At 36.3% G+C, this 14585-nt stretch overlaps 1 protein-coding gene across 1 annotated transcript; it reads left to right on the top strand.

Moving 5' to 3' along the window:
- The first annotated feature begins 214 nt into the window (after positions 1-214).
- LOC135673985 (nucleoside hydrolase 3-like) lies at positions 215-11722 on the top strand. Its single transcript, XM_065183391.1, has 12 exons — positions 215-355; positions 976-1155; positions 7737-7847; positions 7925-8263; positions 8344-8520; positions 8628-8915; positions 9218-9340; positions 9531-9728; positions 10210-10445; positions 10537-10747; positions 10838-11146; positions 11258-11722. Exons 1-12 carry the CDS (start codon positions 215-217, stop codon positions 11534-11536), a joined length of 2592 nt encoding a protein of 863 aa, XP_065039463.1. The 3' UTR covers positions 11537-11722.
- Positions 11723-14585: the final 2863 nt, after the last annotated feature.

Genomic DNA, 14585 nt, shown 5'->3' with positions numbered 1-14585 from the left:
TAGTGCCTTCTCTCCCCCCCTCCCCGCCCCCTCACCAACCCTCTTTTCTCTGTGTAAGCTATCCTTCTCTCCGTGTTCACGTTCATGGGTTATCGAAACTTGTCAGTCTCTGTTAACCGGCTTGGTCTGATGTGATTCTTCTGCATGCTTTGTAGTGAGGGAGAGAGAGGAAGAGAATATGGACAGAAGAGTGCTATTTTTGTTTCTTGTGCTGATGGGCATCTGCCTTGGTCGGAAGTCCTGTCCGGTGCAAGCGAAGCCTCGCCGGATTCTCCTCGATACCGACATGGATACCGACGATTTCTTCGCACTCGTGTACCTGTTGAAGCAGAGCCGATCCCAGTTCGACCTCAAGGTACGACTAGTGATTTGCTGATTCCAGTGCTCATTTTGGACTGTTCTTGGTTTCTTCTTCTCTGGGTATACTGTTCAGTAAAACGTAAGGTTCGATCCGAATGACTGGTTTATCTCCAGTAATAGCTTGCATTCGCATTCCCCCAAACGAACAAAATAGAAGTCAGGTGACAGCATCAACATCGGAGAAGCACTTTGCCATCCTGTTGAAGGTTTTTTCTTGGTGTTCCTTGTGTGTTTTGGCAGGTGAAGGTTTTGTTCCGGTTCTTTCGCAGAAAACAAAAAGAGAAGATGCTTCTCCTGTTGGTGATGTGCTCGAGAATGCTATCATTCTATACTTTTGGACATGGTCAAAAGCAGATTCTTAACACAAAACCTGCACTTTGTATTTTTACGTTCACCAATATCCATCCCCCTGCATTTATTATATTGTATGGATTGTAGCTAAGGGAAAGCTCAAGTTAAACTATGATAATTCCGTGTCACTCTTAACATTGTTAAAGCAACGAGTCACTCCCACTTGTCTATGTTGGTATTGCGACTACTGTTCTCCAATTTTGATATTAGGCTTGCCTACTTGTTATCTAAGAAGAATAAGAAACATGATATGCTTCATTTCAGGCTGTTACGATTAGTGCCAATGCATGGACAGATGCTGCGCATGCTGTCAATCATGTATACGATATTCTTTACATGATGGGCAGAGATGACATTTATGTCGGAGTTGGAGGTGATGGTGGAATATTAGATGATGGTACCATACTTGCAGATGTTGGTGGCTATCTTCCTCTGATCGAACAGGTACCAAGAAACTCTTAACCTTTTCAATTCATACATGTACATTTACCTATCGCAATCACACTAACTGTATGACTAATCATACAATTAGGTAAATATCTAATTTATTAAATGATGAATCCTCTTTCGATCGCCGTCGGTCATCAAAATCAATATTAGCAACATCGGAATATTTTTTAAAATATTTGTAAAACTTGATAAAATAATTTGTTCTCGCATTTAATGAAAAATGGATCTTAGAAATATTTATTATATTTGTCTACGACAAGTATATATTACTTTTTATAATCAAATTATTTATGTTGTATGAACTAACAAGCCTTTTAATGATGTATTGTTAATATTTTTGGTGAATATACTTAGAGAAATCTCTACACAATATAATTGATTTTTGCATGTTCATGTATTTTTCTTTGTAGTTCTCATCGAAAGTTATACATCTTTCATTTTGGCTAATGATCTTTGAGATATATATAGGATCTTCAATCATATATATTGAGCATCCATTTTCAAAGTGTTTTCTTGTGCTCTTAGCTTTGACTTAAGAAAGGATTGATTTTGGTACTTATTTAACTTTGGTCCTTTAATGTTAGAATTATCTTTTTTGCCTTTATATTTTGGATTTAAAACAGTTGCTTTGGGAACCCAAATATATTTTGTAACTTTTTTTTGGATAACAAAAATAAACAAAGTGATCAAAAGTTTTATAAAAAATATTTTCAATTCTAGAAGATGTATGAGTATACAATATAGGTCATTTTATAAATTGGTTAGTTTATGATACATGCTGCTATTTTGTGTAAAACCAACTCCTTTTTTTTCTAAATGCAATACCTTAGTAAGAATCATATCAAAGGACTTATTTCCTACTTCAAAAATTTTCAATGTTTATCATAAAAAAAAATATTTTTAACTATTTCTATTATATCATTGCTATTAGTTGAATCTTTCAAGTAATTTTTTAATTTTTCATTCATGAAAAGTAAGTTTTTTATATTTTCTAAAGTATGCAAATCTATTGATTTTTGAAATAATTTCTTTTTAAGTTAAATATGAGATAATTCTAAGTTTTCACATTTAATGCAAGGAATAAAAATTTTTGAGCTACACTTGTCATGAATATTTTTTAGTGTATCAAATTAGTAAGTAAAGCATGATTCTTTTTCAATGAACTATATTTTTTATTAATCTTATTAAGTTCATCGTATAAGTTATAAAATACTTTAAGTAGTTTATCATATGAAAGATAAGGCATAATTTGTCACTGATTCTTTATTAATTAATTTTTTTTCACTTTTAACTCACTTGATTCACCGCATGTTGTATTAAATATATATTTTTTTAATGATGATGATTTATTCTTCAATTGTGGATATTTATTTTTGAAATGCCTTTGCTTTTTTTGTATTTATAATATATAATTATATCTTTCTTAGGTTCACTTTTAGTCTTACTTTCTCTTCATGCTTAATTTATCCTGTTTATACTCATAAAATTTTTAAATCTTTTATAGGAAGCGTCATTTCTTCATCATTATCACTTGCTCTTTCTTTCGAGTAATTTTCTTTGGATTTGAAAGCAATACTTTTTTTTTTTCTCTTTAGTAGGTTTTCTTATTCTTTATCATGAGCTTTTTTATTATTTCATAGGTTATTAAAGATCCTATAAGTTTTTCAAGAAGAAGGTTATTTAAACTTTGGCTTCTTGGATTGCTATTTTCTTTGAATCTCAACCCTTAGAAAAAGACCTTAAAGGCTTGCTTACTAATGCTTTCAATTCATTGGCAATATATGTAAAATGAGTGTACATATTAAGGATTCCATTGACAAAATCTCGCTCACCAAGTACATACCAATTTACTTAGCTTCATTTTAAATAACTAATAACTATGAATAAAAAAAATAATTTTAGATTAGTTTACTTTATTAGTTCCTTCATTTATGACTTTAAGGATATGTTATATATCATATGCAATGTCACAAGTGAAAACTCGATTAAATTTATTTGTCTAAAGAACAAAATAATGTATTCATAGTTTTAACAGTCAAAGAAAATACTTGTTTCAAAATTATTCAATTCACCCAATGGTTTAGTAGATTTTAAAAAACAAAACTTGATAATATTCATAAATCATTATCCATAGAAAGTAAGAAAATTCTTATTTTAATTTTTCAATAGATATAGTCTGTTTCATTGAACATACAAGGGTGTATGATAGAGTAATCATTTTTATTGTATGAAAAAGTTATTAAATCTCTCTTTGGTGTTAATCCAACTGAAAGAATTATTAAGATTCTAATTGTTAGGATCTTAATTATGCTAAGAGGGAGATGAATTAGTACTATAGTAAATTTTAATTGATTTTAAAATTATATCAAGAAAAAACATATATAAAAAATATGATCAACCAAATATGGAGTGTGAGTAGAGTAATTGATAATAAGATATCACGAACAAAAGTCATAAGCAAGAGAAGAATAATTTATAGTTGTTTGGACTTTTTGACCTACGTTCACTCTTGATTCCTCATCTCTCGAGGTCATCAGCTTTTACTATTGATCTTACTTCTAACGAGTGAAGATTAATAACCTTTTATAACATTTCTTCTTTTTCGAGCTTAGGAAAGGACCTTTACACTTACTTTTTTTTTTTTACATATCTCTTGCCTTCTAGTATTTAGTATCACCACTAAACTTAAGAGGAAGGAAGAGACTCAAACAATATCCAAAAAGAGAGTTACAATACTTCATAAAGTTAAGAATGAATGTTTCATTAACCAAGCTTGAGTGAGATATTTATAGACCTCAAAAGACTTAAAAAAAAAAAATTAAATCTATGAAATTTCAGGATATGGGTGGTACTACCGTTGACACTAAGTAATACTACCATTGCGACTTGTGACTTTGATGGTACCACCGTCACCTTGGAAATGTTAATAAAGCATGGTTTATGCTTATCGATTGACTCAGGTGGTATCATCGCCTTGGCCTAGTGGTGACATTATCCAAGCTTGATTTAGGCCATTGGTTTAGCTATCTAACAGGCCCAATTCGATCCTACTTTAAGCCGAATAGCTTTCATGACAAGTGGGTTTTATTTTAACCCAATATCGACCCAAAATGACCTTGATCAAAACCTTACTTATCAACCACTCATCAAACATATCTTCAAAGATTTTAATATATTGTCTACTCTTCCATTATATCGTTCGATCTTTTAGCACATCGTCTAAATCTTCAATACATCAGCATATCCTTTGACATATTGCCTATTCCATTGATATGTCGATATTTTCACAACATCAAATCTTCTAACACAATATTCAATCTTGACATGTCGACCAATCCTTTTCATTAATGTCCAATTCTGACACAACAATCTTATGGCACAACATCCGATTCACATTTGATCATTCAGTGATCCGAATTCGTGATTAAAGTATTTCCTGTATTATTTATTTCAAAATCATATTAGTTTATCAAACTTTTCAATTGATTTCATCATCAAAATTTAGGATTCAATAATCTTATGTTGGATACAACTTTGTTTCCTAACTTTGTCACCTATTATGCCACACCCAAAATATATAATATAGCCAAACATTCAAATTGGGTATTTTTCCTCAACCAAAACCTTGGGGTGAGGGCTTACCAAAGTCCATAACGACACAAATTCTATCAAACTTGGCATGAATGCCCCGACAACATAACCTTATTATTAATCTTGATAGACTTTCTAAAAACAACAACAACAATGTTGACAAAGAATTTTCAGATTCTAGAACTTAATAGGAATACTAGTGGAACTATATTCACTGGGGCAGTAGTGATATGTCCCCTAAGCGGTTGAAAGTTAGTCGAATAGGGAAACAAGGGAAGGGAATGCCCATGGTTCTGATTCAAACTTAAAACAAAAAATTCCAACCTTAAGGTCTGAGGTCGATAATTTAAAATTCAAAAGAAAAACCTTAAAACCTAGATAGTTTCCATCTAATCAGGTCAAGGAAGGAGCGTGACTACAAAACTAACTAGCCATAAGAATATCAATTGGATCTATCACAATGGAGAGTTTAGAACTATATTGAATTTTGTTGAGTTTGTATTTCGAGTCTGGGATAGGCCTCTAATCTCCCTCTACGAAGGAATTCCTAGGTTATCCTAGGAGGAGTCACCACTGGTCTACGAAGGGGTCTCGCCAATTAGGGACAGAATTTGGGGGCATTAGTGAAGAGAATAAATCAGATAAAGATGTATTGTGTTTGATATGTGCTTTCTATTTATATAGGTTAGGGGGGAGGATTTTCCTCAACAGTGCAGCTAGATTTCCTCATGCATAATTGGGGAAATCTTAGCTGCTATCATGCCCCTACAAAATGGTGTTATTATCAAAGTTGTCGATCTTGGACCGATACGATGAAAATAGTTTGAATGCGAGAGGCTTTGTGAGTGAGTCTACTAGTTGCACGAAGTGAAAGTCGATGACAATATATTTTATGTGTGAATATAATATTAGATTGACGCATAAGTAGCTCCGATATTATTATAATATATTGTAGGTGTTAGGATCGGAACGGCACTAAGAGGGGGGGGTGAATTAGTGCAGCGGATTAAAACGTTGGTTTCAACAAATCTTTTGTACGATAAAAATCGGAATCGGAAGTACTTAACTTGAAAGCGTATTCGCAAAGTTGTGCAGCAAAGGTAATGATGAAATAAAGCAAGTAAGAAGGTTTGTAGTAATGTAAATAGCAGTAATGAAATACAAACCAGAGATTACGTCGTTTTTGAAGTGGTTCGGTCAAGTGACCTACATCCACTTGCGAGGCCCCTCTTCGATGAGGCTCCCATCTTCCACTAGCAAATCTCTTGAAAGGGAAGGGTAAATACCCTTCTTACAACTTTTACAAGCGGTTCACTCTCTTACAGATTTTCAGCAAGAAAGAAGGAGGTGAACACTAGCAAATTGAAAACAAGACTAGCAAAGACTCTTCTAAGACTTTTCTCTCAATCAATTGCTTCTAAAAAAGTTGTCATCTCAACTGAGATTTGAGGGGTATTTATAGGCCTCAAGAGGATTCAAATTTGGGCTCCAAAATTTGAATTCTCTTTGGGTTCCCGATGCTGGCGGTGCCACCGCCTGTCAGTTTCTGACACTGACAGTGGCTGGCGGTGCCACCGCCTAGGCCAATTCAGCTCACTGGTTGGGCTCCAAACTTGACCCAAACCAGTCCGAACTCGAGCCCAATTGGCCCCTACTTGGGTTATAGGATTAACACATAATCCTAACCCTAATTAACGTGCTAACTACGAATTTAAAGACATTTTCTAAGCTATTACAAAGTTCGTAAGTCAAGACTTCTTTCGGCGAGCTTTCGACGAACTTCCGACGGTCTTCCGATAAACTCTCGGAAACCATTCTGCGGACTCCTGGCAAGCTCCTAGACTTCACGATTTGATCTTAGCGAGTTCCAACGAGCTTCTTCGGCAAGCTCCGATCTTTCTCGGCGAGCTCCGCGAACTTCCAACGAACCTTTTGGCGAGCTTCCGAAAAAACCTTCGGCAAGCTCCCTACTCATTCTTGGCTAGTTCCGGCAGCATTCCCGACAAACCTTCGGACTTCCGTCGAACTCTTGAACTCGCAACAAATCCTTTGCGCTTGACTCCGACACTTTGTTTCGCTTTATGTCTTCATCATTATCGTAGTTAATCCTGCACACATAAGCCAAAACTCTACTCCGATCTAGACAATTATTACAACGCGAATTGACATTATGTTGCCCGGCACGTTATTGGCTAGCGCTTCGTCCGATTCTTTAGCGCATCGTCCTCTCTTGCGGCTTGTTGCCCAATCGACAGTTGACCTCCGCAACCCCGATATCCTTGGTGCAATTTCGCTTTCCTTGTCCCGATGCCCGAAGTCCGAAGCCTTCTGTCGTCCAATATCCTGACGTGATCTCCTCCGGCGCAACGTCAATTCCTCTTGCGTTAACTGTCTAATCCTGATCGAGTAGATCTGCATCACTCAAAATATAATTTAAATTATAAACATATATAAAGTGGTTTCATCATCAAAATACGAGATTCAACGGTAGGAATAGAGGCGAAGTCGATGTCAAATTCGTGACTCAATTGAATTCTACGATAACGATAGCAATGACATGATTTTCAACTTGTGCTCTCTATTTACTGTAAGAAGTTTACTCAATTGTACTGTGAGAATTTTCCGCAAGAAAATTTTAGCTGCTATCAATTAGAAGTAGGTCTAAAGGATAAAACAGAATAGGATCCGGAGACTAATCTAAGGGTAGTTGACAGGGATCGGGATCTGAAATGCTGGAGTGGGACGAAGGATATGGGCCTGGGGAAAGACACAGAGACCATCTCTCATCTAGCACACTATTACCATTATTTGAAACCTCTGTTACACGTTGGTGGAAGCAAAACCTTGGTTTCTAATGTTGACTATTTTGCTTAGTTTCGTTCTGAATTCGGACAGTTATCGATGGTTCTGATGCTTGTGACTTGTGCAAGCATACATGTCCCGAGTGTTGAGCTCCAGGTACTAATGGTAAGTCGATCCCCCAGGGCTTGTCCACAGCAGGTGATTGCCGTTATCGACAGGCTATTCCGGTGGGTGTTTGTGGGAGATTAGATATCAACACTAACTACGGCTTGAGAAGGAGCTTCCTTCCTCAGGTACAAAATCCACTCCTATCCATCAACCCTTACAAAGGTAGGAGGGATGGCTCACAATGTTCCATGGTGGTGACCAGGGTGAAAGGAGATACATTCCTCTTCAGCAGCCCACAGCTCAACAAGTGATGATTGATACTGTATCTGCCGGCCGCACCACTTTGTTTGTGATTGGATCTCACACAAACGTTGCTCTATTTCTCATGACTAATCCACATCTGAAGACAAATATCGAACACATCTACAGCATGGGCGGTGGTGTGAGATCAAAGAACCCCACAGGCTGTTGCCCACCGGATGCAGCCAACCCTTATTGCAAGCCTCGGCAGTGTGGTGACCGCGGGAACCTGTTCACAGCGTACACCAGCAATCCGTATGCAGAGTTCAATATGTTTGCAGATCCTTTTGCCGCATACCAGGTGCAATGATAGCGTACACCGCATGCATTAACATGGATACATTATGGCACCTAATATTTCCCGCATTGAGGCATATGCAGGTCCTCCATTCTGGGATTCCAGTTATCCTCGTCCCACTTGACGCAACCAATAGTATCCCCGTAAGTAGGGAGTTCTTCGATGCATTCGAGCAACAGCAATTGACACTCGAGGCACAATACTGCTTCAGATCTCTTGAGCTTGCCCGTGATACCTGGTTCGGCGATCAGTTTTACACAGTAAGCTCCACATGCATCTTTGGCATGCAGTGTCAGTACCAGCTAGCTGGCACTTGTTTCTGATGATTGACAAGAGTCTTGTCATTTCGATTGGATTCTGTCCGCAGAGCTATTTCATGTGGGACTCGTTTCTTTCTGGTGTAGCCATATCGATCATGCAGCATGCTGATAGCTATCTTGGCGAAAACGAATTTGCAGAGATGGAGTATCTCAACATAACAGTAGTTACTTCGAACGAACCTTACGGTGTAAACGACGGCTCAAACCCTTTGTTCGATGGACGCGCCGTCCCCAAGTTTAATCTGCAGACAGCCGGAGTGCACAGTGGCCATGTTCAAACTGGACCGCAGGATCCGTTCTGCTTTGTGAAGGGAGGTGACAAAGGGAAATGCCAGGTACTCATCAACATCCACTTTGTCTGTGTATTGAATCTTTAATATGAAACTGTCCATGAATTGGCAAATTGATAGAATCAAGTCTTCTTCATTACATTGGATGCTTGTAAGATTTGCCAGAAAAATCAAATACGTGTCCATTTTTATCAACTAGACAATTGCACAGGATGTGACGGTATGCTTGGCTTTGTTCAGAACTATAGTTACAGTAATTACTATGTAAAACTGAGAGCGGCATTCCACCCAATGTACTACTGCAACTTAACTAGTGGTAGTAATTTAAGATGGGATGTGTCATACAGGACGGATACACCAAGGAAGTATCTAACTCAGAAGCAGTTCAAGTACTGGTTGCACAGAGAGCAAGACCTAATCGAGATGTTCACAGCCCAATGAACAGGCAATTCTTCAAGAGTTTTCTGGATGTAAGTGTTGGATTGTTCACGTGAAGTGCACCACTTTGTGGATATATATATTCCTTGTCTGTGTTACTAAAAGTCAATCACTTTAGCTTTTATTTGTATGTAAATGTTCAGAAAATTCCATGTATTGCAGATTACTTTCTTCATGTAAGTATACAGGACAGTAACAGCTATATATCATTGTGAGATGCAGGTCCTTAATCTCCATCACCAATCCGGGCGTTTCAACCTTACCACACAGTTCCCTTATTACAGAGAGATTTTGTACAAGCCAAATTTTGCAAACCAGACAAGGGGAAGGCCTGTCATATTTGACATGGACATGAGTGCTGGGGACTTCCTTGCACTAATATATCTGCTCAAAGCTCCTCTGGAGATGATAGACCTCAAGGTATAGCTGTTGAAACCCTATTTGTAGTTGTGTTGAGGTCCCAATTTTCTCTGGTGCTTCAATCAGTTGACCCTTCAATTATGATGCTAAAAACAACATGAATGACAAATCTTCCCACCCAAGTAGGAAGACGCTGACAAGTTGAGACGATCAGAAACTTGATATATATCATCACTTTCTCACGGTCTCGATATTTATCAACCAGTATGGGATTATTCTCTTAGTTATCTTATAAACCAACTCATGCTTCTTCCAAAAGTAATATTAGGATATTACAATCTTTCTCTTATGGCATCCTTGATGATATGTCTCATCCATGAATAGTCATTCAGATTTCCTTCACTGTGCTCAATACAATACCGTATGTCATAAAACAACGCAATCAGATAACTATTTTGGATTAGATAAATATTTTAGATCAAGATCCATTCATTGTATGATCCGATGACTTCTCTTACAGCTTCTGTTGTTTCAATCACAGGGAATATTGGTGAGCGGCAACGGCTGGGCAACTGCTGCAACAATAGACGTCGTGTATGATATACTGCACATGATGGGGCGTGATGACATCCCTGTTGGTCTGGGCCACGTCAATGCGTTAGGAACTCCGACGCTTGGCTGCAAATACGTCAAGGCTGTTCCTCACGGCAGTGGTGGGCTTCTCGACTCCGATACGCTCTTTGGGCTCGCTCGTACGTTGCCTCGGAGTCCCAGGAGGTAGCTTGCAGTCACTCACTTTTGGAGATCAAGGAAACATTTTACATCACCCATCAACGAGATAAATGCATCAGCTTCACCATTTCTCCAGGTATACAGCTGAGAAATCCGCCGTGCAGTTTGGAGCTCCAAGAAACGATGATCGCCGTGCACTCGGACAGGCATCAGCTCTGCAAGTTTGGCAGTCCATCTCAAAGTCACTGCGGCCAAGGCATAGTAAGATCACTGTGCTGACGAGTGGACCTCTTACTAACTTAGCCAGCATCCTCGATGTGGATAAGAGCGGAAACAAGGTCATCCAGGTCAGATGAATACGTCATCCTGATGGTCATAACATTAGCTTTGTATAATGTCAAGCAAATCAAACTGTGTTGAGTTTGCATCGATTGCAGAATGTTTATGTAGTTGGTGGGCAAGTCATTGACGGGAAAGACAAGGCAGGAAATGTCTTCAGTGTTCCCACAAACAAATATGCTGAGTTCAACATGTTCCTTGACCCTTTAGCTGCAAAGATGGTTATGGAGTCGAACCTGACGATCACACTTATTCCTCTCAATGCTCAGCAGAAGGTGATTTCCTTCGAGAGGATCCTGCAAACTTTGCAACTTGCAGAGAAAACTCCTGAATCAACTTTTGCACATCAATTGCTGTCGTTGCTGTACCAGTTGCAGCGGAAGCAACCAAAACAGTACCATCATATGGTAGTGTTCTTGCACCTGTTGGCATTGCAAGTGTATATTGCCTCTGAAGAGTGCATGTTATTCTTGTTTCTGTATCAATGCTTACTGTTTCCAGTTTTTCTTGTTCTGCAGGAAATATTTCTAGGGGAACTCCTGGGTGCAGTTTTCTTGGTTGATCATTCTAAGCTAAACCCAGTCATGCAAATAAAACCCATCAGGGTTTTAACTGGAAATCTGAGCCAGGATGGGCAGATTACAGTAGATAAATGTGGGAAATCGGTCAACATATTAGATTCTTTTGATAGTGAAGCATACTACAATGTGTTTGCAGATTTATTAGGTGACAAGCGGCAGTCTGCTGTGATTGGCAGCTTCGACGAACAGAAGAAAATGTGGAGCAAACCCCAATGAGGACGATGCCAGCGGAGGTTATTTTTCTTAGGCAAGTGCAACAGAAAAGAGAACAATATTCTTTGCAGAGATATCCATATATAGGACATATGGGCATTCATGTATTGCCTTCCGGATCCAAATAGATCCATAGAAGCCATCTTTTGATCTACTATACATTTGAAAGCAACTATTCCCTGTGGCCTAAAAACCTAAAGCAGCCATTAAATACAACAAATAAAGAGATATATTCCACAGATTAGTGTTCTCTTCTTTGTAATGGAGATGCATGCTTATCTTTCTTTCTTGATATGCTATTTTTTTTTTTTTTTCTTGGGATCCTAGGTTCATGAAGACCAAGGAGACCAGTAGAAGAATCCTAAAGAGTGAGTATTTGTTCTTAATAATCATCTTATTTAATTCTTTATGGTCTATACATTGTAACATTCTTTTTCTTTATAAATAGGATTGGTGCTTCTTGAAAAACTAGGGCGAATGAACCATTTATCAAGGATCTCCTATAATTATATCTTTAACTCCGGTTTTAATGGAGTCATTATATAAGGTACTTTGGAAATAGGTTCAGTATCCGGCATTTAAGTCTATGATAAACTCAATCTCCATATCCGGTAGTCTAGGAGGGTTCTTTTGAAACACAAAAGAATCCTTTTATAATTGGCATATCTTTTGGCTTTACCTTTGGATCCACTATAGTATAAATTATATTTATCATATATCTTGTACATCCACTATTTAAAAGTCTCATTGCTTTCATTGTTGAGATAAAAGGGATTAATGTCTCTTTTTCAAAACCAACAAATACAAATTCTGATTATCTTAGACGTTGAAACACTATCATCTTCCTATTTTAATCAATGAAAACATAATATTTAGACAACTAATACATGCCCAATATAATATCAAGATCTTGTATATTCAATATTATCATATCTATGATTAATTCCGGACAAGACCCCAATCCCTAATTAAATACATTATATCTCTAGATAGAATAACTATGCAATATATCACATCTAGTGCCTAAGTAAGTTTGCCTAGTTTTTCCACATAAGCAAGTGATACAAAATAATGTGTGATGCTAGAATCAATTAATGCATGCAAGAAAATGTCATAAATAAATATCTTACCTAAAATAATGGAGGGGCCATCCATGATAAGATTGTTATGTTATTCCTTGCTAAATGTCTTGGCTTTCCACGAACATAGTCCTTTATCTTTAAAACATTCTCCCATGTAATGCTTTTTATATATAAGGCAAGTGAGTCTTTACACTTAAGCTAGCTTAGAAGATCAGGATGTTTAACCTACTTTTCCTTATATATGATATTTAGGTTGCCCGTATTGCTTGTCTACGATGTAGGTGCCATTTTCTTTGGTTGCCCAAAATCTATTATAAAGACCTATTGTTAAAAATAATATCCTTGGTATGTCGTTGTCAAAGATTCAACTTTTATGTTTACCAGCTCTCTGACTCTACAAGACTATGTTTTACATCTTTGATCTTTTTCGATGAATTTTTCAATCACATCTCTCAAAAAAATTTCATGATTTTTAATTTTTCTTGAGAGATACTTGTCATTTTCAAAATTTTCAATGAGTCATCATCCCTATTTCCTACCAAGACAATATGTTACACCGAATGGATCAAATAATATGATAAATCGATTGTCACGGTATTATTAATCAATCAAATCCTTAGTGTATAAGATTTATAATATCAGTTATAATATTTTTAAATAAATTTATAATATTTTTGATACCTCCATTAATCCATTAAAAAATATTATAATGGAGACAAATGATCTCAAAACTTAATAGAAACTAACTCATATACAAAAATATGATATCAAATAGATTTTCTTATTAGTTTAGGAACAAGAAACTAACTCATATATAAAAAATAAAAAAGTATCAAATAGGTATTCTTGAACTAGTGAAGGTTCTATTTTAATTATAAGTCTTTCTGAATAGAGATATATGATATTTTTCTAAGACACTATAAGCATATTAAAAAAATATTATAATTAACTGAGGAACTAAAGCAGTTCAGGACTGGTTCATAAGTAAAAGAAGATAAAACTCTAATTATTTATTAAGGAGTATTTCAAGGATTACGATGAAAAAGGAGCATCTTTGAGAAAAAATAAAATAAAAATTCAAAAATTCATCCTAATTATAAGAATTCAACCTCTTCTTCTTTTTCTTCCTTATCAGAAGATAACATCGAGAGTACGATGAGAGGGGTCGGACGACGATGAGTGACGTCAATGATAGTGGCGATGACTAAAAAGAAGAAATTATGAGGAATAGAAAAAACGATAATATTGATATTATAAATAGTAAAATATCAATAAAAATATTTTAAACAATAAAAAAGAGACTTTGAATGGCAAACTTCTAATTAAAACCTAACTCACGATTATTTCTATCACAGCAACATTTTTCTTATATAGTATTTTATTTTTTGGGCCGGTTACAATATATTTTATTATAGTTATAATATTCTAGTTTAGCAACCAAAAATTATATTTTTAGTTTAAAAATATTATAATATTTACACTTATTTGTTGTAAAAAAAATAGAAATAAAAATGATAAGCTATTATGTTTTTTAAATGACCTTACAATAAGTACTTTTGACTACTAAATTAAAATAATGAAAATATTATAGATTCACTCAAAAACATTTTAATTGGTTTCATTGAGAAAACAAAATTATTTTGAAAAATAAAATGAGTATATGATTAAAAAACCTAAAAATGTAGGATTTTTCCCAAGGAATCGTCCATTAGACATTTTGCATCGTATCGGTTTTCTACTATAAAAATAAAGAAAATATAGTTCCTATTTGGACGGTCAGAATCGTGATGAGTTAAAGGCATCGAAGACGGCGACTAAACGGCGTCAGCTATACGTTAGAGCACCGTTACGTGAACGTGTGGGGGCCGACGATGACCCCTTCCTCCGGTCCACGCGTCCCCACCACTGTCACCCACCGACCCGTCTCCTTCCCCCCCCCCCTCGATAAATGTAGCCCCGACAGGCAGCCA

This window comes from Musa acuminata, chromosome BXJ1-5 (genome assembly GCF_036884655.1).
Source record: "Musa acuminata AAA Group cultivar baxijiao chromosome BXJ1-5, Cavendish_Baxijiao_AAA, whole genome shotgun sequence".
Classification (NCBI taxonomy): domain Eukaryota; kingdom Viridiplantae; phylum Streptophyta; class Magnoliopsida; order Zingiberales; family Musaceae; genus Musa; species Musa acuminata.
Note: the sequence above shows the minus strand (reverse complement) of the source record. Positions and strands in the feature narration are given on the sequence as shown.